Genomic DNA, 27058 nt, shown 5'->3' on the forward strand with positions numbered 1-27058 from the left:
AAATAACGACTTACATAGTGATGACGATTTCAAAACAAGGCATCATGAAGCTTCAAAGCGTTATGAATCAGCGAGTCGAATCAGCGGTTTGAATCGGCAAATTTCAGCAGTTTGGCGGTTTGACACGCGATCCGAATCGTGATTCGACTCACTGATTCATAACTCTTCGAAGCTTCATGATGCCTTGTTTTGAAATCGTCATCACTATCTATGTAAGTCGTTATTTAGGGGTTTTTTGCGCACTAAAACTATTCTCGCCGATTTATAAAGTAGAACCACTGTAGTGAGATGAACTTTGTAACGACGTCTTTAGTACCTTTTAAGGGTCTTGAGAGTGTAAAGTGCCATTGTGCCATTGGAGGCCTTTCAGAGCCATCAGATTTCAACTAAAATATCTTCATTTCTGTTCAGAAGATGAACGGAGGTCTTACGGGTGTCGAACGACATGAGGGTAAGTAATTAATGACAGAATTTTCATTTTTGGGTGAACTAACCCTTTAAGTCCTGTAGGTTGTGAGGTGAAGGCACCATGGATCGAACTTGTTGGTCCAGCACATCCCACAGATGCTCAATTGGATTGAGATCTGGAGAATTTGGAAGCCAGGGCAATACCTTGAACTCTTTATCATGTTCCTCAAACCATTCCAGAACAATGTGTGCAGTGTGGCAGGGTGCATTATGCTGCTGAAAGAGGCCACATCCACCAGGGAACACCATTATCATGAAGGGATGTACCTGGTCTGCAAAAATGTTTAGGTAGTTGGCACATGTCAAATTTTCATCCCCATGAATGGCCAGACCTGGAGTTTCCCAGCAGAACATTGCCCAGAGCATCACACTCCCTCCACTGGCTTGTTGTCGTCCCACAGTGCATCCTCAAGCCATCAATTCCCCTGGCGAACATGTATACAGGGGTCCACGTGATGTAAATTAAAAGGGGACTCATCGGACCAGGCGACCTTCTTCCACTGCTCCAAGGTCCAGTTCAGACACTCATGTGGTCATAGAAGGTGCTCTAGACAATGGACAGGGGTCATCATAGGCACTCTCTGATTGGTCTGATCAATCACACTCTGATTGGTCTGTGGCTACGCAGCCTCATACGCAGCAGTCTGTTGTGACACTTTCCTCCCAAAACCATCATTAAAATTTTGTGTGACATGTGCCACAGTAGACCTTCTCTTGGTCTGTATACTGGGCGGGATAGCCTTCATCGGCCTTGTGCATCGATGAGCCTTGCGCCCAACACCCTGTCACCGGTTTGTGGTTTGTCCCTTCTTGGACCACTGCTGGTAAATTCTCACCACTTCTGACTGAGAGCAACCAACAAGCCTTGCTGTTTCAGAGATACTCTGACCCAGTTGCCTTGCCATAACAATTTGCCCCTTGTCAAAGTCGCTCAGATCTTTATTCCTCGCCATTTCTCCTGCATTCAACACATTACAAGAACTGTTTGTTTGCTTACCATCTCATCTACCCCAGGCCTTGTTAGGACATGATCATCGATATTCCCTTTACCTGTGACTGGTCATAATGTTAGTGCAAATGGATATTTATAAAAAATATATTTACTAGAGAGATTTTCACTTTTCTTGACCGCAATCAAATGAAATAACAGCTTGAACTCAGAACTTGTAAATGAATGGATTCCACTCATTTAGTGCAAAACACACACAGCCAAGCACTCCACCAACAGGTCATTGGCCTTCTCTAATGAACAGTTCAATAAAGCCTTTTACAATTCATGTGTGTAGCTGATTGGATCATTTCAGCTTTTCTGACCAACTAAAATGAGTATGAATGCCCTGGTGGGATTTTGAGATACAAGAATTATGAGTATTTGGTCATTTTTAAGATTAAATGACTGCATGTGTTTGAGACATTTCCTGTGTTTGAGACATGTCCTGTAGTCGAGTACCTTTCCCGTTGTTTTCCCTCTTCTCTAATTGTGCAATACCGCCCTCTGTTGTTTGAAACAGTATTGGCAACGTTTGTGATTTGGTTGGTGATTAATGAAAATGAAAATTATAATAAAAATGTTTTTATTATCTTTTTCTATAAACAAATCCATTATATTTATTTTTACATATAGCCTAATAGAATATAAAATATATATTCCATAGAAATACTTATCCATAATGTTTATTTTAATGTTTTTTCTATATTACATTAGATAAATATATATATTAAATGAAAATCTAAAGTGTAATTGTAAAGTGTAAATATAGAGTGTAGCTAATATATGTAAAAACGTAATGGGAAATATATATATATATAAAAATAGAAATGATATCCGAGGCCGCGTCAAAATAAATCTGAAAGTGTTAATAATTTTGACAGTTAACGTTAACTGTAATTCTCCCTCCTGCCCACTTGATGGCGAGTGCGCTCTTGCTGTCTATCAAATAATGGTTAACGAATGGCTTTTTTTAGTTACGTGACATTGTTTACAAGCTTTCTGTGGTTGAAATATTGATTGAGCGATTACATGAGAGACATAATATGGTAAGTTAAGGACTGTATCTTTCAACATATTTTCTGATGTCCATTCATGTTTATTTTCCTTCTGTAACGTAACATTAGTAAAGAGGATGGTCGCGTTCACTTCCGCACCGTTTGAACTTGTCTTGAACGCTAACGTTAACTTACATGCAGTGATCTCTCGCGCCACATTAAAGAGCGCCAGAACGGTATTTTTTGTTGGAATTTTGTGAAAAAAGCTGAGACTTTGTTTCATATGTTTATCTTGTTAGTTAGTGAATAAAAACGAAAACGTGAACAAAAACTATCAAATGGCTTATTATCATTAGAAAAAAAATAATTAAAACGACATATATACAGTGTTGGGTGTAACGCATTAATTAAAAAAATTACAACAAAATATTTTTAGTTACTTTTTCAAATAAGTAACGCAAGTTAGTTTGTTAGCCCATGTATTGACTAACAGCTCTCCTGTCTCCATATTGAGAGAAATCAGGAGCAATGCAGACGTGTTGTGTGCATAGACAGTAAAAGGGTTGTGTGTGCGCTGTAACGTTACATGATGATTATTATTATAGTTGTAGACTAAATGTTTTTATCTCACTTGCACAAAAACATTCAGTATTTCTCAAAATGAAGAAAACAGTAAAATGCAAACCTGCTATAATTAAATGTTAAATTACACAAATATACTTTATGTATTTAATTTCAATATATTAACCAATGTCGTTCCTGCTGATGATCCAATTGAACCATACTAATAAGCAAAAGATAAACATCACATTTGTGTTTATTTTTTTTTAATGTATGTATTTTACTGCTGAAGAGTGGTGAACTTTAATCAGCAGCAGAGAAAGCTTTGTTTGAACTGCTCCCTCTGTACAGGTGTGAGTGTGCATTATTCATTTAACTTTTGGTATGAAAGGGCCTTTACATTTGCTCAAAAATATAACTTTTTTTTGTTATTAAAAAACAAACAAGCAAGCCCATTTTAGATTAGGAAAAATAATACAAAAGTATCACATTACTTTAAAGCGTAACTAAGTAATGCAGGTTACTTTTAGAGGGAGGAACGCAATATTGAAATGCATTAATTTTAAAAGTAACTTTCCCCAACACTGTAATTCCATTTCCAAATCCACAAAATTTTGTGACATGGTGTGATGTTTAGTTTTACAGCTAATAGTGTCATAGCTTTTGGGACCAAACCACTCAGAGTAGGATAATCCCTATGGATTGGACTCCATAAGCCCCATAAAACCCCACTAACACCAGATGGAATTTGCCTTCACAATGGATGAAGGTTCCCACAAATTGAATTAGTAGAGGGTCAGCAAAGGGAGGGTGAAGGGAGGCCGGAGGGCACAGGGCAGGTCAAGCCCACTCTGCCCCTGCTCTGCCACTGTATTCCAGTCCTGTTTGAGACCTGCTGACCTTTGAACTTTACACTTCCCGTGAGGTTTATGGCTCATTGTGGCGATGAACATGTGTGATCATCATCACCGTCTTTCTCTTTCTAAAACAAAAGGGTCTCACTTAGACTAACAGGCAGGTCTTTTGCGTCATGTCCTTTTATATGTAACTTTAGAACTTTACCATCGCTTTAACATGTGGAAAATAGTAATAATAAAGAATGAATAGGAACAGTGTAAAACAAAATCTGGCAGTTGTGGTTGCCAAAATAATACTATAAAAATACAGGAACAAATGTAAACATATTTACAGAACAACCTGTAACACACATAAACATTAATGTAATAAATATTAATTTAACAACCATTGTACCATAAAAAACAAATGTACATAAACAAAACATTAAAAACCATCAAATGTGTCACACAGAGAATTTTTGCACTGTAAATTTGTTCTTTTTTACTTCCAGAAATTGATTTTTAAAGATTTTTACTGTAGCATTTTTACAGTCTTTTACAGGTAAAATACAGGTCAATATATGTACAATAAAAACACCTGTACATGTACAGTGGCAAGAAAAAGTATGTGAACCGCTTGCAGAATCTGTGAAAATGTGAATCATTTTAACTAAATAAGAGGGCTCATACAAAATGCATGTTATTTTTTATTTATTTAGTACGGTCCTGAATAAGATATTTTACATAAATTTTTTTTACATATATTCCACAAGACTATTAAAATGACCCCGATCAAAAGTTTATGAACCATTGATTCTCAGTGCGATGTGTTGTTCCCTGGATGATTGACGGCTGTTTTTTTTGTTTTGTGATGGTTGTTCATGAGTCCCTTGTTTGTCCTGAGCAGTTAAACTGCCCAATGTTCTTCAGAAAAATCCTCCAGGTCCTGCACATTCTTCAGTTTTCCAGCATCTTTTGCATATTTGAACCCTCTCCAGATTTTGAGATCCATCTTTTCACACTGAGGACAATTGAGGGACTCAAACACAACTACTAAAAAAAGGTTCAAACATTCACTGATGCTCCAGAAGGAAACACAATGTATTAAGAGCTGGGGGTGAAAATTTGGGACAAAAGTTTTTCTTATTTTGTTTAAATATATATAAAAACAAAATTTAGTACTGCCCTTCTGAAGCAACAGAAGATAACTTACATGTTTCCCGGAAGACAAATTAAGTACAATTTGATTTTCAAATTCAATAGGTTTTCACCCCCCGGCTCCTAATGCATCGTGTTGCCTTCTGGAGAATCAGTGAATGTTTAAAACCTTTTTTAATAGTTGTGTTTGAGTCCCTCAATTGTCCTCAGTGTGAAAAGATGGATCTCAAACTCATACAGTCCCTGCTGGAGAGGGTTCAAATATGAAAAAGATGCCGGAAAACTGAAGAATTTGCAGGACCTGGAGGATTTTTCTGAAGAACATTGGGCAGTTTAACTGCTCAGGACAAACAAGGGACTCATGAACAACCATCACAAAACAAAAAAACAGCCGTGGGTCATCCAGGGAACAACACACAACACTGAGAATCAATGGTTCATAAACTTATGATCTGGGTCATTTTAATAAATACAGCTATTTTTTTGTCTTGTGGACTATATGTAAACATTTTTTAGGTAAAATATCATACTTATTCAGGACAGTACTAAATAAATAAAATATAACATGCATTTTGTATGATCCCTCTTATTTAGTTAAAATTATTCCCATTTTCACAGACTCTGCAAGTAGTTCACATAGTTTTTCTTGCCACTGTATTTACTGTGAAGTAATTAATATTGTCTCATGCAGTAGTGCAGCTCAAGGCAGATCTGTGAAAGGATGGGGACACTGGGTCAACGGAGACTCCCAGGCAGTCAGCATGAGGAATAGCAAACAGCTGGTAACACACACACACACACACACACACACACACACACACACACACACACACACACACACACACACACACACACACGCTCATACAAATACACAAACACTCTCACAAATCCAGATGCTTGACATGGAAAAAAAGGAGGAGGTGAGAGGAGAAGAAAGGACATGAACACTAAGAAGAGCAAGGAAAGTCAGGATGAAAAAGGACCCAGGGTTCAGACAACACCTTGTGCGGAGGACTACTGGCCTTCCAATTTGCTCCTAACAAGCATTCAGGCAGCATGACGTGAAACGTGACATCTCGATGGAGAAGTGCAGAAGAAGGTTGACCCTCTTCTGCAGCCGTCAGTAGTTGGACAGAAGCCGTAAAGCAGGCGGAGACAGACAGGAATGCATTTGAAGTGACATGTAAAAATGTGATGGCCCCGACAGCTGTGGATTTATGACGATGACAAATCTGTACATAATCGGTGCTAATCGCATCCTCCACCCGCCCTCAGGAGGGATGAAAGGGTCCCTGTCCTACTGCGTTCCCAACAGTCATCAGTGACAGACGGTAGGAGTGGGAAAGACCTTCGTGTTATGAGGCATAACTGATCATTCATCTCTTTAAAGTCAGACTAGCTGCAGACTCTGAAATCACACAGAAGTTTTCTTTTTTACAGGAGAATGTTCCGTTATTGTCATTTGAACAGTAGGGGGCAGTCTTCCTCTTCCTCAAATTGTAGAGAAAGAAATGCAGCAGGTGCATAAATACTTCTGTGCAGAATTAATTTCCCAATAGCTCTTTAATGAATGTCACTGCATTAAATAAGAAAATATAAAGCATATTTTAAAGAAATAGCACTTTTTTGTAATTTAATATAAGGGGGGACACAGTACTTCAGATTTGTAGATACATTTTTTATTTTCAGTGAAAAGTGAAACATTTAAGCTTAGACTCTTGGCTCCCTCAGAATGCAGAACAGGACAGAAGTTCTGCAGCCTCTTGTTACTGTTGTATAATTTATCTTAAAAATTATTGTAATTCATTGAGCGGTAATTTAATAATTCCATGAATTACATATTTTTCAAACACCTTCAGTATTCATCATAAAGGTCTTTGCATACTGAGTCCGAAATTTCTGTATGCGTTTTTTTTCCATATATTCGTCATCCAGTGGCTCTGAATTGTCAAAAGGAACTATTCTAGGAACTGTTCTCTCATTCCTGCGTAGTAATCAAGGGACTTTGCTGCAGTACCATGAGTGTAGCGGCACAATGATATTACACAGCGCCTGAAAATAGTCCCCAGCACGCTCTCTGTGCAAGCAGGTTGTCACCTTGGTTATGTTGACGGAAGTTAGCCTATTTTCAGGCACTGAGTAATATCATTGCGCCACTGCACTCATGGTACAGCACGAAGTTCCTTGATTACTACGCTGGAATGAGAGAACAGTTCCGTCGCTGCTGAAAAATCGATCTAGAAAATCGCAACTTTTCATTTTCCGTCGGTCTTAGTACACAATGTAACTATACACATCACAACGTAAATAGGAAAATGCGGGTGTTATGTTGTCACTTATTGAGCAGTAGGCTAGCTGGAGCCATTTACCTCCAGTCTTTGTGCTAAGCTAGGCTAGCGGTGGGTGCGTCCGACAGAGTTATGGCACGCACGGAGATGATAATGGTATGTATGGATTTATCTAACTCTGGGGGATACGGTGAATAAGCTAAAGTCCCAAAAAGTCGGTGTGTTCCTTTTACCCATATAGGCCAGTTCAGCAGAATTACATGTGAATTGAGTCTATTGCTATGATATTTCTTCAGTTTTTAAAGTAAAGGACTGTGTATAATTCATAGAATTACACTAATTCACACGTATCACTTTGAGTGGGATTCTGTTATTTTTTTTGGACTGTCATCATTTAATTATTCAAATGTATTATTTGTCAACATATATTTACAGGGAATTTCATTTAGCATCTTACATTAATGACACCTTTTTAAAAAATCATATCAGATGTATTTTAGATATTACGTAATATTCAGATGACAGTTGGTCTAAGTTTCCACAAGGGGGTTCTTGTTTCAGGTTGGGGGTCATCATACCTCAGTAGTGGAGTAAGATGGCCCCCATTTCAAATGTTGTGCAGGAACAGCTACTGTAAATTAGTAAGTGATTCCATTTATTTCCATCAATAATAAATTGGATCCCAGTTAACAAAATACGTTCCAAGAATGTTTTGTTAACATTCGCATCAAGTTATGAAAATGTCATTTCTAAACGTTCAAAAAGTCCAAATGTTTAAAAAAAAAAAAAGTTTGATTATGTGAACATTTGAGAAAACTTTAAGGGAATGTTCCATTTGATCATTTTACAAACATTACCTGAAAGTTACTTTTGAATGTTCTCGGAGGGTATGTTTACACAACAATGATGTACTAAAAACAGATGACAACGTTGTCAAAATGATCCCCGTTCACACAAATCTGTGAAAATAACTAAAAAAAGGCTGTATTATGCATGCTAGGCCAGTAGTTGGAGATGTCACTTTGTCAAGAAACACCCCACAAACATTTAATAATACGCATGCGTGAACATGTACTATGCATACGGAAAGTATTCACCGCGCTTCACTTTTTCCACATTTTGTTATGTTACAGCCTTATTCCAAAATGGATTAAATTAATTATTTTCCTCAAAATTCTACAAAGAATACCTCATAATGACAACGTGAAAGAAGTTTGTTTGAAATCTTTGAATCTTTGGGGGTGGGGGGGGGGGGGGGGGGGGTCACATGCACATAAGAATTCACAGCCTTTGCCCAATACTTTGTTGAAGCACCTTTGGCACAAATTACAGCCTCAAGTCTTTTTTAGTATGATGCTACAAGCTTGGCACACCTATTTTTGAGCAGTTTCTCCCATTTTTCTTTGCAGGACCTCTCAACCTCCATCAGGTTGGATGGGGAGAGTCAGTACATAGCCATTTTCAGATCTCTCTAGAGATGTTCAATCGGGTTCATGTCTGGGCTCTGGCTGGGCCACTCAAGGACATTCACAGAGTTGTCCCGTAGCCACTCCTTTGTTATCTTGGCTGTGTGCTTAGGAAGGCTTGTTGGAAGATTAACCTTCGCCCCAGTCTGAGGTCTAGAGCGCTCTGGACAGGTTTTCATCAAGGATGTCTCTCTACATTGCTGTATTCATCGTTCCCTCGATCCTGACTAGTCTTCCACTTCCTGCTGCTGAAAAACATCCCTACAGCATGATGCTGCCACCATCATGCTTCACTGTAGGGATGGTTTTGCAAGGTGCTTGGTTTTCTCCAGACTTGACGCTCACCATTCAGGCAAAAGAGTTCAATCTTTGTTTAATCAGACCAGAGAATTGTGTTTCTCGTGGTCTGAGAGTCTTTCAGGTGCCTTTTGGCAAACTCCAGGAGGGCTGTCATGTGTCTTTTACTGAGGAGTGGCTTCCGTCTGGCCACTCTACCATACAGGCCTGATTGGTGGAGTGCTGCAGAGATGGTTGTTCTTCTGGAAGGTTCTCCTCTCTCCACAGAGAAATGCTAGAGCTCTGTCAGAGTGACCATCGGGTTCTTGATCACCTTGCCTGACTAAGGCCTTTCTCCCCCGATCGCTCAGTTTGGCCAGGCGGCCAGCTCTAGGAAGAGTCCTGGTGGTTCCAAACTTCTTCCATTTATAGATGATGGAGGCCACTGTGCTTCCAGATCTGTGCCTCGATACAATCCTGTCTCGGAGGTCAACAGACAATTCCTTGGACTTCATGGCTTGGTTTGTGCTCTGACATGCACTGTAAACTGTGGGACCTTATATAGACTGGTGTGTGCCTTTCCAAATCAGGACTCCAATCAAGTTGTAGAAACATCTCAAGGATGATCAGTGGAAACAGGATGCACCTGAAAGCTCAATTTTGAGTGTCATGGCAAAGGCTGTGATTTTTTTTCTTTCTTTTTTTTTTCTGTTTTTTCTTTTTAATAAATTTGCAACAATTTCAAACAAACTTCTTTCACGTTGTCATTATGGGGTATTGTTTGTAGAATTTTGAGGAAAATAATGAATTTAATCCCTTTTGGAATAAGACATAACATAACAAAATGTGGAAAAAGTGAATACTTTCCGAATGCACTGTAATACATGCACAATGTTGTTTACATGGAGACGGTAAAGGTATCGTTTTCAAAACCATGCACTTTGAAACCCGTTTTCAAAAGCTTGCGTTTTCAGGACCCCAAAACACTGTTGTAGTGTAAATGAACGGCCAAAATGCATAAAAGGTTTTCAGTTGAAAACAGTGTTGTGTAAACATACCCTAAAACATCTGAAACTAGTAATAGTAAGTAGTAATGTTTAAGAAAAGTTATACGTATATCCAATTAAAATGAATACAAATATGAATATGGTGCTAACAACTCCACTGTCATGGATTTGATTCCCAGGGAATGCATGATTTGAAAAAATAATTAAAGAAATAAAAATGCAGTGTTTTTGTGCAAACGTCTTGAAAACCTGATTAAAGACCAGACAACTTTGAACGAATGTTCTGTTACTGGAAGAACATTTGTTCATAGCTAAAGTTATGCTAAACTCATAAACTGTAAAATATGTTACAATCTATTAGTAAATGTGTACATCAGAATCAAATGACACTACAGTCTTAAAAATAAAAGTTCCAAAAGGGGGGTTCGCAGGGATGCCATAGAAGAACCATTCTGGGTTTCCTAAATAACCTTTAGTGAACAGTTCTTAAAATAACCTTTTTTTTCTTAGTATAAAGAACATTTTGATAATATAAAGCTTATTCCCAATAAAGTACCTTTTGTGCAATGGAAATGTTAAAGGTTTGGGCCCATCAATGCCAATAAAGAACATTCTTTTTAAGACTGTAACACTTCACCTTCGTCATAGGAGAACAATCTCATCTCAAAAAGACAAGCATAGAGTCATTTACATGAGCTCATTTTTAAAAGCAGAGTTCCTTAAAAAAGACCTGCACATATTCTCAGGAAACACTCTTAAATAGGACCAGCTAAGCTTCTCTCTTCTTGGACTCCTCCTTTGCCTCATGTTCTGGAGTGTTTTTGAGGCGGCAGGGGACGTTTAACCTCCGTCAGAGCCCCCGTTTCCAGACACAATACAGAGCCAGGATAAACACTACTGTGGCAGCCGTACACCTGCACAAACCGGCTCTTTCTCCCTCATACCGCTAACACTCGTCTGCAGCACAATAAACTACGTCATCCATCACCGAGAAACTCCCCACTGCATCTCTTCATCTTCAGACAAAAGTAGGGAGAGAAGATGGTTGGGAATATGTGTAGATGGATCCTTTAGTTTTTTGTTGATGTGCAAGGCCTAAAAACAAACGTGATAATGGATTTACTGAGGTAGCAGGGGAAAAACTCTAAGCTTTAAAAAATGTAGTGTCATGTTGACATGTGAATCAGCGCAGTGCTCCTGGCTGGAGACCAACGCTTGAGGTTACACAGCAGAATAAATCTAACACCGGTATTAATTCGACACCTGCACTAGATACACTAATTCGGTCAAACAAGGCCACAAGAACATAAAACATGTTTTTTTGAAAGAAGAACAGAGAACAGTGCAAATGGAGAAGCAAACTAAAAAAAAACTGCTCTATAATTTTACAAGATGCTTCAGCACGAAAATAACTCAACCATAAGCTGTTATTTTGAGGTCATTGCATGCAATAAACTCTGGAGACTGATGATATAAGCATGAATCTGTTATGTATTTAAATATATTAACCTGCTTATCATCACTGTTGGAGAGTAACTACAAAGAGTGACTCTTTCTTATTTAACTTCATTTTTAGTAGAATGGCAGCAGTTCATCTGTTTTTAAGTTCGTGCAGTTTTTTTTTTTTCAGTAACAAACACAATTCACAATTTGACAATTCTTATTTTTTATGGAACATAGCAGTGTTACTCTTTAATCAAAGTAACTTCCCCTCCCTCTTTCAACAACATCTCGGCTGCGTCCCAAAACTGAAAAATGCTGTTTTCGGAGGATGCATTTCAAGGTAGGCATGTCCGAATCTAGAGTAAGCTTCACTTCCTGTCTCCTGAGATACCTTCATTCTGATCGATTTTTGAGCTGCATAGATGTATCCTTCACTGCCTTTGATACCATTCTGTGACAGTTGAGATAAAAAGTAAAGATGGCGTCTGTGTGTTGCGGTTGCTGGTCAGTTTGTGTGTAAATGTATGTTTTTGCCCTACGTTTTCCACTTCTAGTGAGAAATGAATATTGCAGTAATTAAATATTCACTTAGTTCTCCCCAAAGTTTGCTCTATTTTGCTGTAGATCATTAAACTGTTACGCTTCCTCAGAAGTCTGTGCGAAATCAGTTTTGTGAGGTGCCTTCGTGCGCAAACGCTGCCTGCAGAGTCATTGCCTGATGGGGCAGCGAGGCAACAAATCAGCTGCCTAAGTTTTCGGACCAGCCCTCTTCTCTGATGACATGTTTCCTGGCACGAGGGCGGGACAACCTAACACTCATATGAGATCACAGCAATAGCAAATGACTGGGATGCAATGATCCAATCAATTGCTGATCGACAAAAGCAAGTCTCGGCTTACATTTTTTCTTGTTTGAGAAGCCATTTCACTCGGATATACATCACAATAAGGAAAAAAGACTAGTGCAACTTCTGTTTCATGCTGACTTTGATTCTTTTAATTAAGCGGATAGAAAAATCAGACACTCACCTAAACATTCCTCTCTCATTTATAAGTATAGCGCTGAAAAGTCTGATTATTTTTAGTTAATAAGTATTTTTCAAACGGGTCTCTTTCATATGTGCCGTTGGAATGTCTGATTCAATCTAGTGAATTGTTTCGTCCTAAACTGAATCCTCACTCTCTAATTTGTTGTATTCAAACGTCCGATTTATTCCGGATGTTCTAAACGGTTCTCTCTCATGTCTAGCGTTGGAAAATCCTATTTGTTATTGTGAATTGTTTGGCTAAACGTTTCGCTCTCTCATATGCAGAGTTGGAAGTTCTAATTCGTTTGTGTGAATCAGGTTGTCCTAAACCATATGTGTCCAATCCTGCTCCATGGAGGGCCAAAGTCCTGCAGAGTTTAGATCATCCAGCTCCAACACACCTGCCTGGAAGTTTCTAGGGAGTCTGAAGACCTTGATCAGCTGGTTCAGGTGTGTTTATTAAAGGTCGGAGCTAAACTCCTTAACAGTCCTTTAGTGGTGGAAGTGTCATTCATTCTAGTGAATCAGTTCATATAAATAAACAGATAAAAAATCAGATTCACCAATTCAAGTCCATATGTGTTTGACCTGGCTGTATGTAAAAAAACCAAAAACAAAGGTTGTAGTTCTCCTTATTATAAATTTACCTGTTCAAGTTTGAAAGGTAAGGCTTGTTTCTGACACGGACGACTACGACTTTTTATCTCACATTTCTGACCATTTCCCTTGCAATTGCAAGCTTATATCTCACAATTCTGAGAAATTACAAGAAATAGTTTGTTTATTGTGGCGAGCAGCGAGGCCGAGGGACCGTGAGGGCGGGACGAGGCGGCGCTCATCAGAGAGGATGAGCGCCAGCTGCGAGCCGCAGCGATCTCGGCCCTTGCGGAGGAGTGAGGGAGTATAAAGGAGGAGCGACGACAGTGAGGGACGAGAGAGGACCAGGCCTGGATTTTGTGTTATGTTTTATTTTGTGTTTATTTGTATGTAGGCGACAGTCGTCCGCGAGGGGCTGTCGCCGCCATTTTAGTTTGTGTTTGTTTAATTAAAAGTTATTTTGAATGTCCGCCGGTTCCCGCCTCCTTCTTCCCGTACAAACAACCTTTACTACATTTATCTCAACAATTTCTTGTAACTGTGAGATATAATAAACTATCAGAATTGTGAAATAAAAAGTCGCATTTACCTTATTTAGCCTATTTTTTTTTATCCCGTAGCAGAAACAAGCTTACATACAAAGGCCTATTTTCAGACTTTATTCAAAACACTTGTTCTTATACCAACAAAAATAGCAACTGCTATAAATGCATGAAGCAGCTCACATCTATGAATACAATCTAATTAGAAGACAACTATTTATGTTGGATCTAGGGACATTAAAAACCTCAGTAAATGCATATATTTAAATAAAAAGCATTAAAGCTAATCAATTTGTTGATGAGTAAGTAGTACTTTTTTCTTTTTTGTAAAAAAAAAAATCTCACACTTTATGTCCCCAGATCAACATAGTCACACATATAGTGTTTGGATGATAATTAATCATGGTTCAGCAGTTCTGACAGAATGTGTGATGAAAGTCAAGAAATTACTGATAACTAAAAAAAATATCACAGGGACAACTCAGTGGGACAGATTACTAAAACAGGTGAGACAAAAATGTCTCCGGGTAGTGTATTTTTATACCCTAATGCTAATGCATACATAGTCAGAAGGTCTGTGGTTCTGTTGACTCTCATTAAACATAACAATTTCTGTACAATGTGTAGCGTGCCCGGCACAGAGCAGCTTTTGCCTGATGAAGCCCAGCAGGTGTACGATTCTCCAGTCAGATGGCTTGAGGGGGCAGTGTCAGAGCCATACTGCCAACTAAAGTCCTTGTGAACCTAGGATCATTCTCACCACAGATTTGTGTGAGTTGGAAATGTAAGAACAACATATTCAAGTAAGTCTAGAATTTTCTTTGGATATACGGTAGGGCAATTCAAATGACTTATTCTTGCAATTGTGTGTTAGAATGTCAGAACGTAAGTGCTATTTATATCAACACTTAATGTGATGTGGACAGGGAACTATTGTTTTATGTAAAAGCTGTAATGAGATTCTTTAAAAAAATATTTTGTGTTCCACAGAAGAGAAAAAAGGATTTGGAAATGATGCGGGGGAGCAAATCTTGATTTATTTTCATACTATGGGTATTCCTTAATATTACTTGAAAAAGTGAGAACTGAAAGCTTTCATAGTAGCAACAATGTACTTTTACTGGTTATTACTGACATTACTGGTTCATATACTGTGCATCACGTGGCTTACAGCTTACAAAATCTCCCGTTGTGCACTTCTAAGCAACAGTGTCATGTTGTTCCTTAATGAATCAGTGCTTTGAACGAATTGCTTGAGTAAATGATTCAATGCCTGCATTAAAAATGGTGATTTGCCACCACCTACAATTTAACTTGCAGAAATAGTTTGAAAAGTTTGCAACAGTCAAGTTCTGGAAGTATTCCCAGCCAGCACAGTCATGTGGGGCCCATATGGGCGTCACATGGGCTGTCTAACTGGGGCCCAGACAGTTTTGTCCTCAGTTTCCATGTAGGCCCCACATGGGCTAGCCCAGATGAACTGAAAACTGCTCAGTGTGCACACTACAGGCTGTTAAATGTAACTGAATCAGTGTTGGAGTTAATGAGATAATTAAGTGATTAATAGAGTAATGACTGAATATTACTGAAGACTCCTGATGATAACAAGCAGAATCACTGAAGGACAGAGAAACACAACAGACTTCAGACACAACTTCACAAAAGCATTATCAGCTTCCCTTTTTACCTATTAGATTGACTTTCTGTCATCTTAGTTTTTATGGATAATTCCCACTGAGCAAAGGTGTTTGTTGAAAAGACGTCCACTGAGGAGCCAGAATGAAAGTTTTTATGACGTCTGTTTTTGACGTGTTCTGCACGTCTGATATAGACGTTCATGGAACCTCAAGGTTAAAAACTAGTTCAAATTGTGGACATATTTTCCATTTGTAATTGCAAAGCAACTCACAGACAGTGTGTGTTTGTCCAGAAATCATGAAAATAAAAGAAACTTAGCTCACACCTTTAGACACTTTAGACAACTTAGCATCTGTAATTCACACATCTTTGGATCGTGAGAGAATCGTGGGATTCAATCCAGGATCTTCTTGCTGTGAGGAGACAGTGTTTCCCACTGAGACACTGGTGATGCCCTTAATCACAGACATAAGACACACTTTGACTATTTCTGTCAGACGTCTACAGAAGCTCTTACTGAGAATTAACAGAGGTTTAGATGTTGATGTTTATGTTTCATTTGAAGTCACCATTGTGGTGGGAAGCGTTTGCTTTAGTTGGGCTCTTGGTCCCCGTAATTGTGTTAGCTTTTCTTTGGCAGCTGTAACTGTGTGTGTGAAACACAATAGTTGTGGCTGAGAAAGCAAAAATAAAGTGACTTCAGGTGTTGTCAGCTCCTTGTTGATGACTAAATCATCAGAAGTCTAGAATCTGATGTTGTGCTTTTGAGTTTTATGTTCTTGTTTGGCAAAAAATAATTTGTTTATATACTATAACCTTGTGAATCCACTGTATCGGGACTAATAGCAATAAAATAATCACTTATCCTGAAAGATGATAAAACAGCATGTGCACATTGTTTTGAGAAAATATTTCTCAAAACAGCATGTGCACATTGTTTTGAGAAAATATTTCACATAGTCACACGCAGACATCAAGATTTTGCATATGATTCACAACAACGGTGACAATCATAACAAAAAAAAACTTCATGCTGCAATGCATGATGGGTAGCTTCAAAGTACAAAACTCATGCTTGATTGTCACCGTTGTTGTGAATCATATGCAAAATCTTGATATCTGCGTGTGACTATGTGAAATATTTTCTCAAAACAATGTGCACCTGCTGTTTTTTCATCTTTCAGGATGAGTGATTTGTTTATTGCTATTGGTGTCAATACAGCAGATTCAAGGTTATAGTGACTATAAACAATTTATTATTTGGCGAACAAGAACCTAAAACTCAAAAGCACATCAGATTCCAGACTTCTGATGATTTAGTCATCAACAAGGCGCTGACAACACCTGAAGTCACTTTATCTTTGCTTTTTCAGCCATAACTATTGTGTTTCACACACACAGTTTTAACATCCAAAGAAAAGCTAACTCAAGTACAGGGACCAAGAGCCCAACTAAAGCAAACGCTTCCCACCACAATGGTGACTTCAAATTCACCATAAACATCAACATCTAAAGCTCTGTTAATTCTCAGTAAGAGCTTCTGTAGACGTCTGACAGAAATAGTCAAAGTGTGTCTTATGTCTGTGATTAAGGGCATCACCAGTGTCTCAGTGGGAAACACTGTCTCCTCACAGCAAGAAGATCCTGGATTGAATCCCACGATTCTCTCACGATCCAAAGATGTGTGAATTACAGATGCTAAGTTGTCTAAAGTGTCTAAAGGTGTGAGCTAAGTTTCTTTTATTTTCATGATTTCTGGACAAACACACACTGTCTGTGAGTTTGTGAAGTTGTGTCTGAAGTCTGTTGTGTTTCTCTGTCCTTCAGTGATTCTGCTTGTTATCATCAGGAGTCTTCAGTAATATTCAGTCATTACTCTATTAATCACTTAATTATCTCATTAACTCCAACACTGATTCAGTTACATTTAACAGCCTGTAGTGTGCACACTGAGCAGTGTTCAGTTCATCTGGGCTAGCCCATGTGGGGCCTACATGGAAACTGAGGACAAAACTGGCTGGGCCCCAGTTAGACAGCCCAGGTGACACCCATATGGGCCCCACATGACTGTGCTGGCTGGGTTTTTATCCATTGGGGAATTGATTTTTAATAATAACATAAACTTTTAAAAACAAACCTTCTGTGCTTCTGTTGAGGCCATCAGTCAACATTATTTCAAGTTATTATTTTTTAAATAATCATGCTCAGAGTGGAATTCCTGCTGAATAACTACATTACCCATGATTCTATAAGAACTCTCCACCAATCAGGCCTGTATGGTAGAGTGGCCAGATGGAAGCCACTCCTTAGTAAAAGGCACATGACAATTCTCTGGTCTGATGAAACAAAGAGGCCTGAATGGCAAGCGTCATGTCTAGAAAAAACCATACACCCCTCATCACCTTGCCAATACCATCCCTACAGTGAAGCATTTTGGTGGCAGCATCATGCTGTGGGGATGTTATTCAGCAGCAGGAACTGGAAGACTAGTCAGGATCGAGGGAAAGATGAATGCAGCAATGTAGAGAGACATCCTTGATAAAAAACCTTCTCCAGAGCGCTCTAGACCTCAGACTGGGGCGAAGGTTAATCTTCCAACAGGAGAACGACCCTAAGCACACCGCCAAGATAACAAAGGGTGGAGACGGGACAACTCTGTGAATGTCCTTGAGTGGCCCAGCCAGAGCCCAGACTTGAACCCGATTGAGCATCTCTGGGGAGATCTGAAAATGGCTGTGCACCGATGCTTCCCATCCAACCTGTTGGAGCTTGAAGAGCAAAGAAGAATGGGAGAAACTGCCCAAAAATAGGTGTGCCAAGCTTGTAGCATCATCCTCAAAAAGACTTGAGGCAGTAATTGGTGCCAAAGGTGCTTCAACAAAGTATTGAGCAAAGGCTCTGAATACTTATGTACATGTGAATTTTTTTTTCTTCGCTTTTTATTTTTAATAAATTTGCAAAGATTTCAAACAAACTTCTTTCACGTTGTCATTATGGGGTATTGTTTCTATAATTTTGAGGAAAATAATGAATTATATCCATTTTGGAATAAGGCTGTAACATAACAAAAGTTTGTAATGTTGTGATTCACCTTGTTGTCTGGTGGTCTTAGTTCATAGCTTATAACACAAAAATGTATGGGGAAAAAATGCTTCCAGAACCAGAGCTGCTGAAAAAAGTTGAAAATTTCCACTTAATACCAGCACTCATGGAAGCCACTCAGCCAATCAAATTTAAGGACTTGAACTAACTGTTGCATTATGCTTTTTATTAAACAGGTTTCATAGGAGGTGTTACCGAAATATGTTGTAGCGTTCTGACAGTAGCGTAGGACCGTGAACGTGCTGTAATGTGTGACAGTAAGTGAGAGGCAGTCAATGACTCAGTCCATATCACTGCTGTGTTTCAATTTTTTCAAACCGCTGAGATGGGGAAAGAGGAATTGTGAGAGCACGACTTTTTCATATCCTCAGACAATGTTCAGAGACCTTTAAACTTCAGATGACCGTTTCCTCTGCTGGTGACTTTCTGACAAGATTCCTCAGTGTATGAGTGTATGTAAAAGGTGCGTGTGCTAGACTGATCTCAGATTAATATTGCAACAGAGGAGTGACTTCATCATGAAGATCAAGAGTGGTAAGTTTTTTTTCTCAGTTTTTTTAATCATTTTTTTCTCTCTGTTACAGACAGTTAACGTTTTTTTGTTCTTGTAATAACAGCTTTAGGTGAAGGCTGTGACAACTATATGACACACAGATCCTATGGACCATCAGGATGGGGCAGGAGAGGTCACCTCTTTCCCTTTAAAACTCTCACCAGGCCAGGCCACTCAGTCTGGGGCTACGGTGAGTCAGTACACAATGTGTTTGTCTCTGTAAGAATCACTGAATTGTGTTATTGTGCAAGTGGACTTCCAAAAGAAGAATTTGTGACAGACAAATCAATCAGCAAAACTAGACATTGCATCACTAATTATTTGTGTTCAACAGTCAGAAATGTTCAGGGCTCTGGGCAAAAATAGCAATTAATATGACAAAAATGCATTTAAATGAGCAAAAATGTAATAATGAATTACTGTTTTATCTAACATTTGATAACATTATCTAATATTTGATATATTTAGAAATTCTTATAGAATAATGGGTTTAATATGAGGTTAGTGTCTCATTTTGTTGAATATGTATAGATAATTTGTACTTGGTCAGCATTTGCTGTAGCAGTTGCAGTGCGCTTTCGGAAACCCTCCACCTTCCCTATCTCCACCTGTATAGATATGCTATGGTAATTCATGTGCGTTACATTGTACAGCAGCAGCATGTCTTACTTGCTCACAGCAGCGTGTTGTGTATGTATTGGCGGTAGCAAGTCCTGAACCTGCTCTGCAGCAGCAATAACAGCAGCAGCAGCGTAGCAGATCTATTCCACCAAGACCAAACATTATCAACATGGTCATCCATTACAATGCCAAACACTCAGAGAGTTGTTATGACAGAACTGCTTTCAACCAGTGTTGGGGGTAACGCATTACTTGATTTATGTAATCAGATTACTTTGTTCAAGTAACTAGTAAAGTAACATGTTACTTTTAAATTTAATATATATATATATTTTTTTAAATATCGGAGTTACTTTTTCAAATAAGTAACACAAGTTACTTTGTTTTCTTTTTTATGGACTGACAGCTCTCTTGCCTCCATGTTGAGAAAAATCGTAAGTGCAGAGGCGTTGCGAGTAAATATGATGGTCATTGTAGTTCTAGAATAAATGTGAGCATGCATTAACTAATCCCACTTGCACAAAAAAACATTCAGTGTTCCTCAAAATGAATATAATCAGTGAAATGCAAAATTAGAATACTATGCAAACTTCCAATAATGAAATATGTTAAATGAAACAAATATTTTTATGCATTTAATCTCATTTATTGACCAATGTACTTGTGGCTGACCGTCGATGATCGTTAAACGATAAGAATTCTTATTTTCTTACCAAAGTAAGTGTTAAAGTAAATGTTAAATGTTCTTTTCCTGCATGCTATTCTTCTTCAATCCAGAATGGCAGCACAGCTGAAAGCTTTGTTTGAGCTGCGCCCTCTACTGTACACGAGTGAATTTGCATTTCCCTTAGCTGTATTATTTCAGTTTTGCCTTTACATTTGCCCAAAAATAGAACTTTTTGTTATTAAATAAACGAGCCCAGCCCAGGTGAGAAAAAGTAACGCATTCCTTTTCTTAAAAAGTAACTAAAGCCGCGTTTCCTCTGCGGGAACTTTCCTCAGGAACCGAGGTGTAAATAAAGTTCCGGGTAAAGATTTCTCCCTCAAAAGCGGCCCTGCTCGCGAGGTAGTACTTTTTCAAAGTTCAGGAACTTTAGGGGGGTGGGACTTGGGCGCTGAACATGCTGATTGGTTGAGCTCACGCAGCATTCTATTTCAACCTAAAAGTATTTTGCGGTGCATGCAGTAAGAGTTGTTTACTATTCGAATCAACAATGGAGTTTAAAAAAATACGACAGATGGACCGACGACGAGGTTTAGGCTTTATTACGTTTATTTGCGGAGGACGAAATCCAATGGGCTCTGGAAAGTCGCGCTTAGTCCTACGCCACCGGACTAATCTTCACGGTACTTTAGACCGCTATGGAAACGAAGACAGCAGCAGGTCTGAGAGAAAAAGAGTTCCTGGGAAAAAAATTCCTGGGACAAATTGTTCCGGGTAATTTCGGTGGAAACGGGGCTTAAGTAACACAATTCGTTACTTTTTAAGCTTTCAACATTGATGTAACACTAAATACTGAAGTAATGGCTGCTTTCTTATCAGAGGAATAAAATACATTGTAAAATATATTAAAATAGAAAACGGGTACTTTAAATCGTAATTTTTTTTTTCAATATTAGTTTTTACATTTTTTGTTGTTGAATGAAATGCAGCCTTGGTGAGCATAAGAAACTTAGCGACCACACACTTTTGAACAGTTGCATATGGGCCTATATATATAACAATGCACTTTTTTCCTAACTTGTATATCCCTGTTGATTCTTCATTGTGAAGTACTTGAGTGTGGGCAGGGATTTGGTAGCTGTTATTGTGAGAGAGAAACTTGGATGGGGAAGTGTAATGTGCCTGAAAGAGGAAACGCTGAAAGCTTCACACATCCTTGCGCAAATAGGATAGTACATTCATGAAATGTCCTTTCACAAGCTTCCTGTTCGACTCTAAAAACTGAAAAGCTTCTTTTGTAATTTGTTGGTTTCTCAGAAACGGAAGAAAGACACAATGAGTAGTAGGCCTGCCTTTACCAAATGGGTGATTAAGACATTTTAATGATGAGATCATATGAAGGACACGCTCACCTCACCAGACCTTTTGATCTACCGGTAATAGCGTGTAGCTCGAAGTAAATATTTCCTTGTCAAACAGTGTTAGGATATAATGAACCCTGACAATGAGAGTAGCATGGGTCGATTTCACACGTTTGGCCCGGTATGGATCAGAGTATGCCATGAATCATAGTACCACCATAATGATGAGCTTACATATGTACCAGTGATCTAATCTTAGATTTAATCCATTTGGAGATCAATCAATAAGAGTGCAGACAGGGGTGGAGCTGAAAAGAACGAGAGCTATTGTGCTCTATATTGGGAGCCATTTCAGGTTTGACGCAGAACATGGTCTCTAAGCAACAGCATCAGATTTTAAAGTAACAGAGCTGTCTACATTTCCATAGCGGTAGGTAAACAACTTACCTGCACTCACCAGCACACATATCTGAAAACACGATACAATGAATAGATTTTTGGGGAGTCTTTTGCATTAGACCCTCTTTAGTTAAATATGCACTTGGGATTAGGAGCTGCACTTATCCTCAGAAACTTGTTGATGACTTGTGCAACCTCAGTCCTACAGAATTGCCTGTTGAGTAAATGGATAGGTAAATTAAACTGTAGCCATCGAGTTTTGCCACCTGCTGGTAAGAGATTAAAGCAGCAATCATTACAAGCCTGCAACAACATGCACAATGAACTGCATCATTCGCTTCTGTGCTATTTATAAGGCATGTGGATGTGAAAATATGCAAAACAATTCTGCCTGTATGTGTTTGATAGAGAAACGTGTGTGAAAAAAGTGTGATAATTCTGTGCAAATGCATCTGTGGTTTGCTCCATCTCTCAGCAGCAGTGGCCCTTCACACATGTCATACTCATCCTTCTACTGCTGCTGTGTGCTGGCAGAATAGAGATGAGACCAGCTGACAGACACACAGCTATTTGTTCTGCTTACTCCAACCTTTATGGATGTTTCTTCAACTCTGGCATTCCTGTCTCTTAGGGGTTGGTGAATTGTATTAAACACTATAGATTTAGTTTTTTATTTATGTTAAATGAAAGTCACACTAAAAGTGCACTATGCAACAAAACTGCATGTATTTTGCAGAAGATCGTTGCTTTGGTTGTGCTTCAGCTCTGCGTGTCTGTGCATATGAATATGGTTATCCTACTGCTCATAAAACATTCACTACTAGGCTTAAGGGATATAACTAGTTTAGATGGAAAGGATTTCAAGCTGACTAGCTGAGGACGTTACTGTTGCTATATCCATTAATAGACACGGTGCCTCCTTGAAATTAAATTCCAGCAACAACAACCATAATGAAATGACCCTTCACAATAGATAAAGCTTTAACATGAACTTTGTTAGAGAGCTACATAGATATTTAATCTGTTCAATAAAATCAACACGATCACATGAGAATGCTTATCAATAGTACGAGTGTGCAATGTCGTGGAATGTATACGGCAAAATTAGCTTTGGCGGGCATATGATACGCAGTTTTCGGCGTGCATATTATACGCACTTCAAAGGTCCCATGGCATGGATTTTTTTATTTTATAATGTATTCTGAGGTGTACTTCTATTGTTAGTATGATTTTTACATCATAAAATGTCATAATTTAGAAATAAAAGGCATTTTTTCTATACTGATGTTTGCCCTCTGTCTGAATGCCCTGTTTCAAGGGGCGTGTCTGCTGTGAGACTTCAGTAAAAACGCCCACTGTTGTGATTGGCTGACATCTTTGCATTTGAAATGAGTGGAGGGGGCGTGGTTTAACGAGGTCTATGAGGCACAAGCCTGCCAGAGAGACGGATGTCACTTCTCATCAGTTCTCTCAGCACGTCTCAGTTCAGTGAACTGTTGTAGTTACTAGCATATACTTCAGGTTATTAGTTTATTTCTAGTCGGAGGGACTGTCACTCATGTCAGAAAGTTAGTAACTTTAGTAAATGATGGATCAGCGCTCAGTGATGGGAATAATGGCATTATAGATAAACGGCGTTACTAACGGAAGAATTTTTTTCAGTAACGAGTAATCAAACGAATTACTGTTTCTCCCGTTACAACGGAGTTAGCGTTACTGAGAGAAAAAAAACGCGGCGTTACTATAATTGAGCTCACTGAGGCGGATTTCATCCAAACAGGCTCTCTGTCAGTCGGACCTGCAACGTTTTTCTTTCTCTTGTTGGTGTGTGTGTGCGCGCGCGGGCCTGCATGCCATGCGTGTTGGGGGGTGGGTGGGGTTGTACACATAACTGATGATGATTGGTGGGTGGGAGACAAGTTTGAGGTTGATAGGTTAAGTTCACACACACACACACACACACACACACACACACACACACACACACACACACACACACACACACACACACACACACACACACACACACACACACACACACACACACACACACACACACACACACACACACACACACCTATGACACACACGCACTCGCACACGCATATGCACAGTCACACACACCAGTGTCCAATTCATTCATTTAACATATTTAATATGGGGGGCATCCAAGTTTAAAAAAAAAACAAAAAAAGTAACTCAGTAGTTACTGGTAATTAGTTAATTTTATGATGATGTAACTCATGTTACTATTTGTAAGAACTAGTAACTATAACTAATTACTTTTTTAAAGTAACGTGCCCAACACTGTCAGCGCTGACTCTCACTGAATCATCTGAAGTGATTTCTCAGTCAGTAAATCAAACAGACAGTATGAAGAGAACAATCAGAGCTGTTTTTCAGATGTTTTCCTCTGTGAATATGCGCTAAATGGATGTATGAAAATTTGTATTGCTTTTTGGAGTTTTCAGATTTAAAAACATCTAGAGATATAGTAGGCTACACTCGTTCTGCTGAACTGTTACTTTAACCTTTTAGTGTTAAATACTTTCAGATGAAATCCTGCAGGCGTCCATGCTTTCTCCGTCCATGCAATAAATGCACATCCTTGAATGAGCGTGGATTTCTAGTGTTTTTACTTGAACTTCTTGGATAATATCTATGGTTTGACCCATTTCAGAGGCGGAATTTAAAATGGACTGCGCTGGCTGACATCATGTCTGTGCATGAATCAGTCACACGTGCACGTTCAGAGCAATATTGTAAGTCACTGCATAACACATAACAAGCAGACTAATACAGCATCACAATATACATAGTCTCACTTTTGGCTATGTATTTGAACTATTATAGTATTTCGAAGGACAAAACATGAACTGTAACTATTGCTTTACATCATCAAGTCAGCTGTTACTTTACTTTGAGCGAGGCCCTGGGGATGCCATTCTTGGCACAGCCCTTATGACAGCTCTGGAAACGTCAGTACCCCGATATTAACACTAGGCCTACAATAAGATTTCACTTCTACGGTTAATGAAATTTTGGTTGGCTACATGGTTTTCACTATGAGATGGATAGCCTAATTGTTATATAATTCATATGGGCTACAGGTTATTTTTATGGTAAAAGTGTTTATTTTAAAATGTGATCGTTTGTGCATTTTACCAGTATTTACCATACTTTCAATACAAACATTTTTATATGAAAAATGTGGAATATGACAATTATTTTCAAATAAAAGCATTTTCTTTATAAAAGTTTTCTTTATAAAACACAAGATTTGGTCTTCAAAAAGCCTTTTTCCAAAAGGTACATCTTGAAAAAGGATGGTCATCTTATTATCAGGGTCGTCTTATATTAGGAACAATCTTATATGTATGCAATTTCCTATGAAAACCATCTAAACGGGTCTAAAATATAAACACTTATAATAGGCATACCATAGTTAATTAGGGTAAGACAAAAACATGTTTTGGAAGTAAGATAGATAGATGTATTGATGTATTATTAGTTGTAATAATAGTATAGGCCTATTAGTATAATTAGTATAAAGTATAAATATTTATACATTATAAAATAATTATAAAAATACATAAAGCATGTAGTTTTATTGTTTCACTTTTGTCTGATAAAATATGAAAATCCATCGTAACAATAATAATAATTGGTCCCACTTTATTTCAAGTATGTACTAACTTTTAAAGTAATCATTTGATACAATGCACTTATTGTGTACATACATGTTTTTACATTGTATTTATATTTAAAAAATAGACTATTTGCATGCAAATGTATCTGTAATTAATTTCTGTAATTACATCTGTTGACCCTTCACTTACACCTCAACCCACCATTTAACTTACCTGTATCCCAATAACACCAATAACAGCAAACGTGTTTTGCAATACAACATAAACAATATGTACAATGTATCGAACAATTATTGTTTTCTGATGCAAGTATACAGTACATTTCCAAAAGTATTTGGACACCCCTCCAACTCATTGAATTCAGGTGTTCCAGCCACGAAGTGGTAGGCCACGTAAAATCACAAAGCGGGGTCAGCGCACAGTGTGCAGAGGTCGCCAACTTTCTGCAGAGTCAATAGCTATAGACCTCCAAACTTTATGTGGCCTTCAGATTAGCTGAAGAACAGTGTGTAGAGAGCTTCATTGAATGGGTTTCCATGACCCAGCAGCCGCATCCAAGCCTTACATCACCAAGTGCAATGCAAAGAGTCGGATGCAGTGGTGTAAAGCACGCCGTCACTGGACTCTAGAGCATTGGAGACGTGTTCTCTGGAGGGATGAATCACGCTTCTCTGTCTGGCAATCCAATGGACGATGGGTTTGGTGGTTGCCAGGAGAACGATACTTGCCTGACTGCATTGTGCCAAGTGTAAAGTTTGTTGGAGGGGGGATTATGGTTTGGGGTTGTTTTTCAGGGGTTGGGCTTGGCCCCTTAGTTCCAGTGAAAGGAACTCTTAATGCTTCAGCATACCAAGACATTTTGGACAATTTCATGCTCCCAACTTTGTGGGCACAGTTGGGGATGGCCACAACATGACTGTTGTGACTTACGCACTAGTGCACAAAATAAGGTCCATAAAGACATGGATGAGCGAGTTTGGTGTGGAGGAACTTGAAAAGTCCTGACCTCAACCCGATAGAACACCTTTGGGATGAATTAGCGCGGAGACTGAGAGCCAGGCCTTCTCGTCCAACATCAGTGCCTTACCTCACAAATGCACTTCGAAAAGAATGCTCAAAAATTCCCATAAACACACTCCTAAACCTTTTGGAAAGCCTTCCCATAACAGTTGAAGCTGTTATAGCTGCAAAGGGTGGGTCAACTCCATATTAAACCTTACGGATTAAGAATGGGATGCCATTAAAGTTCATGTGCATGTAAAGGCAGGCGTCACAAAACTTTTGGCAATATATAGTGTATACAGTAGAGACACCTAATATAAAGTTCATAACATGTTGAAATACACTTTAAATATTTCAATATTTATTGTGTGAAGATCATTTATGTACATTTGATCCCAAATTATGACTAGTT

General features: G+C 38.6%; 2 protein-coding genes across 3 annotated transcripts in view; one reads left to right on the forward strand and one right to left on the reverse strand.

The window, feature by feature from the left end:
* gtf3c6 (general transcription factor IIIC, polypeptide 6, alpha) overlaps nt 1-27058 on the reverse strand; it is a 1355101-nt gene that overhangs the window by 1319283 nt on the left and 8760 nt on the right. The gene's annotated exons all lie outside the window — the stretch shown is intronic.
* The window catches only part of hdac9b (histone deacetylase 9b), a 98568-nt gene continuing 90359 nt past the window's right edge, over nt 18850-27058 (forward strand). For both annotated transcript variants that reach the window (XM_079837488.1, XM_079837489.1), the window contains exons 1-2: nt 18850-18930; nt 19014-19139. In XM_079837488.1, the coding sequence (XP_079693614.1) occupies nt 18915-18930; nt 19014-19139 (142 nt within the window). In that variant the 5' untranslated portion in view covers nt 18850-18914. The remainder of the gene's footprint in view (nt 18931-19013; nt 19140-27058) is intronic.

Source organism: Gobio gobio (assembly GCF_949357685.1).
Source record: "Gobio gobio genome assembly, chromosome: 15".
Lineage (NCBI taxonomy): Eukaryota > Metazoa > Chordata > Actinopteri > Cypriniformes > Gobionidae > Gobio > Gobio gobio.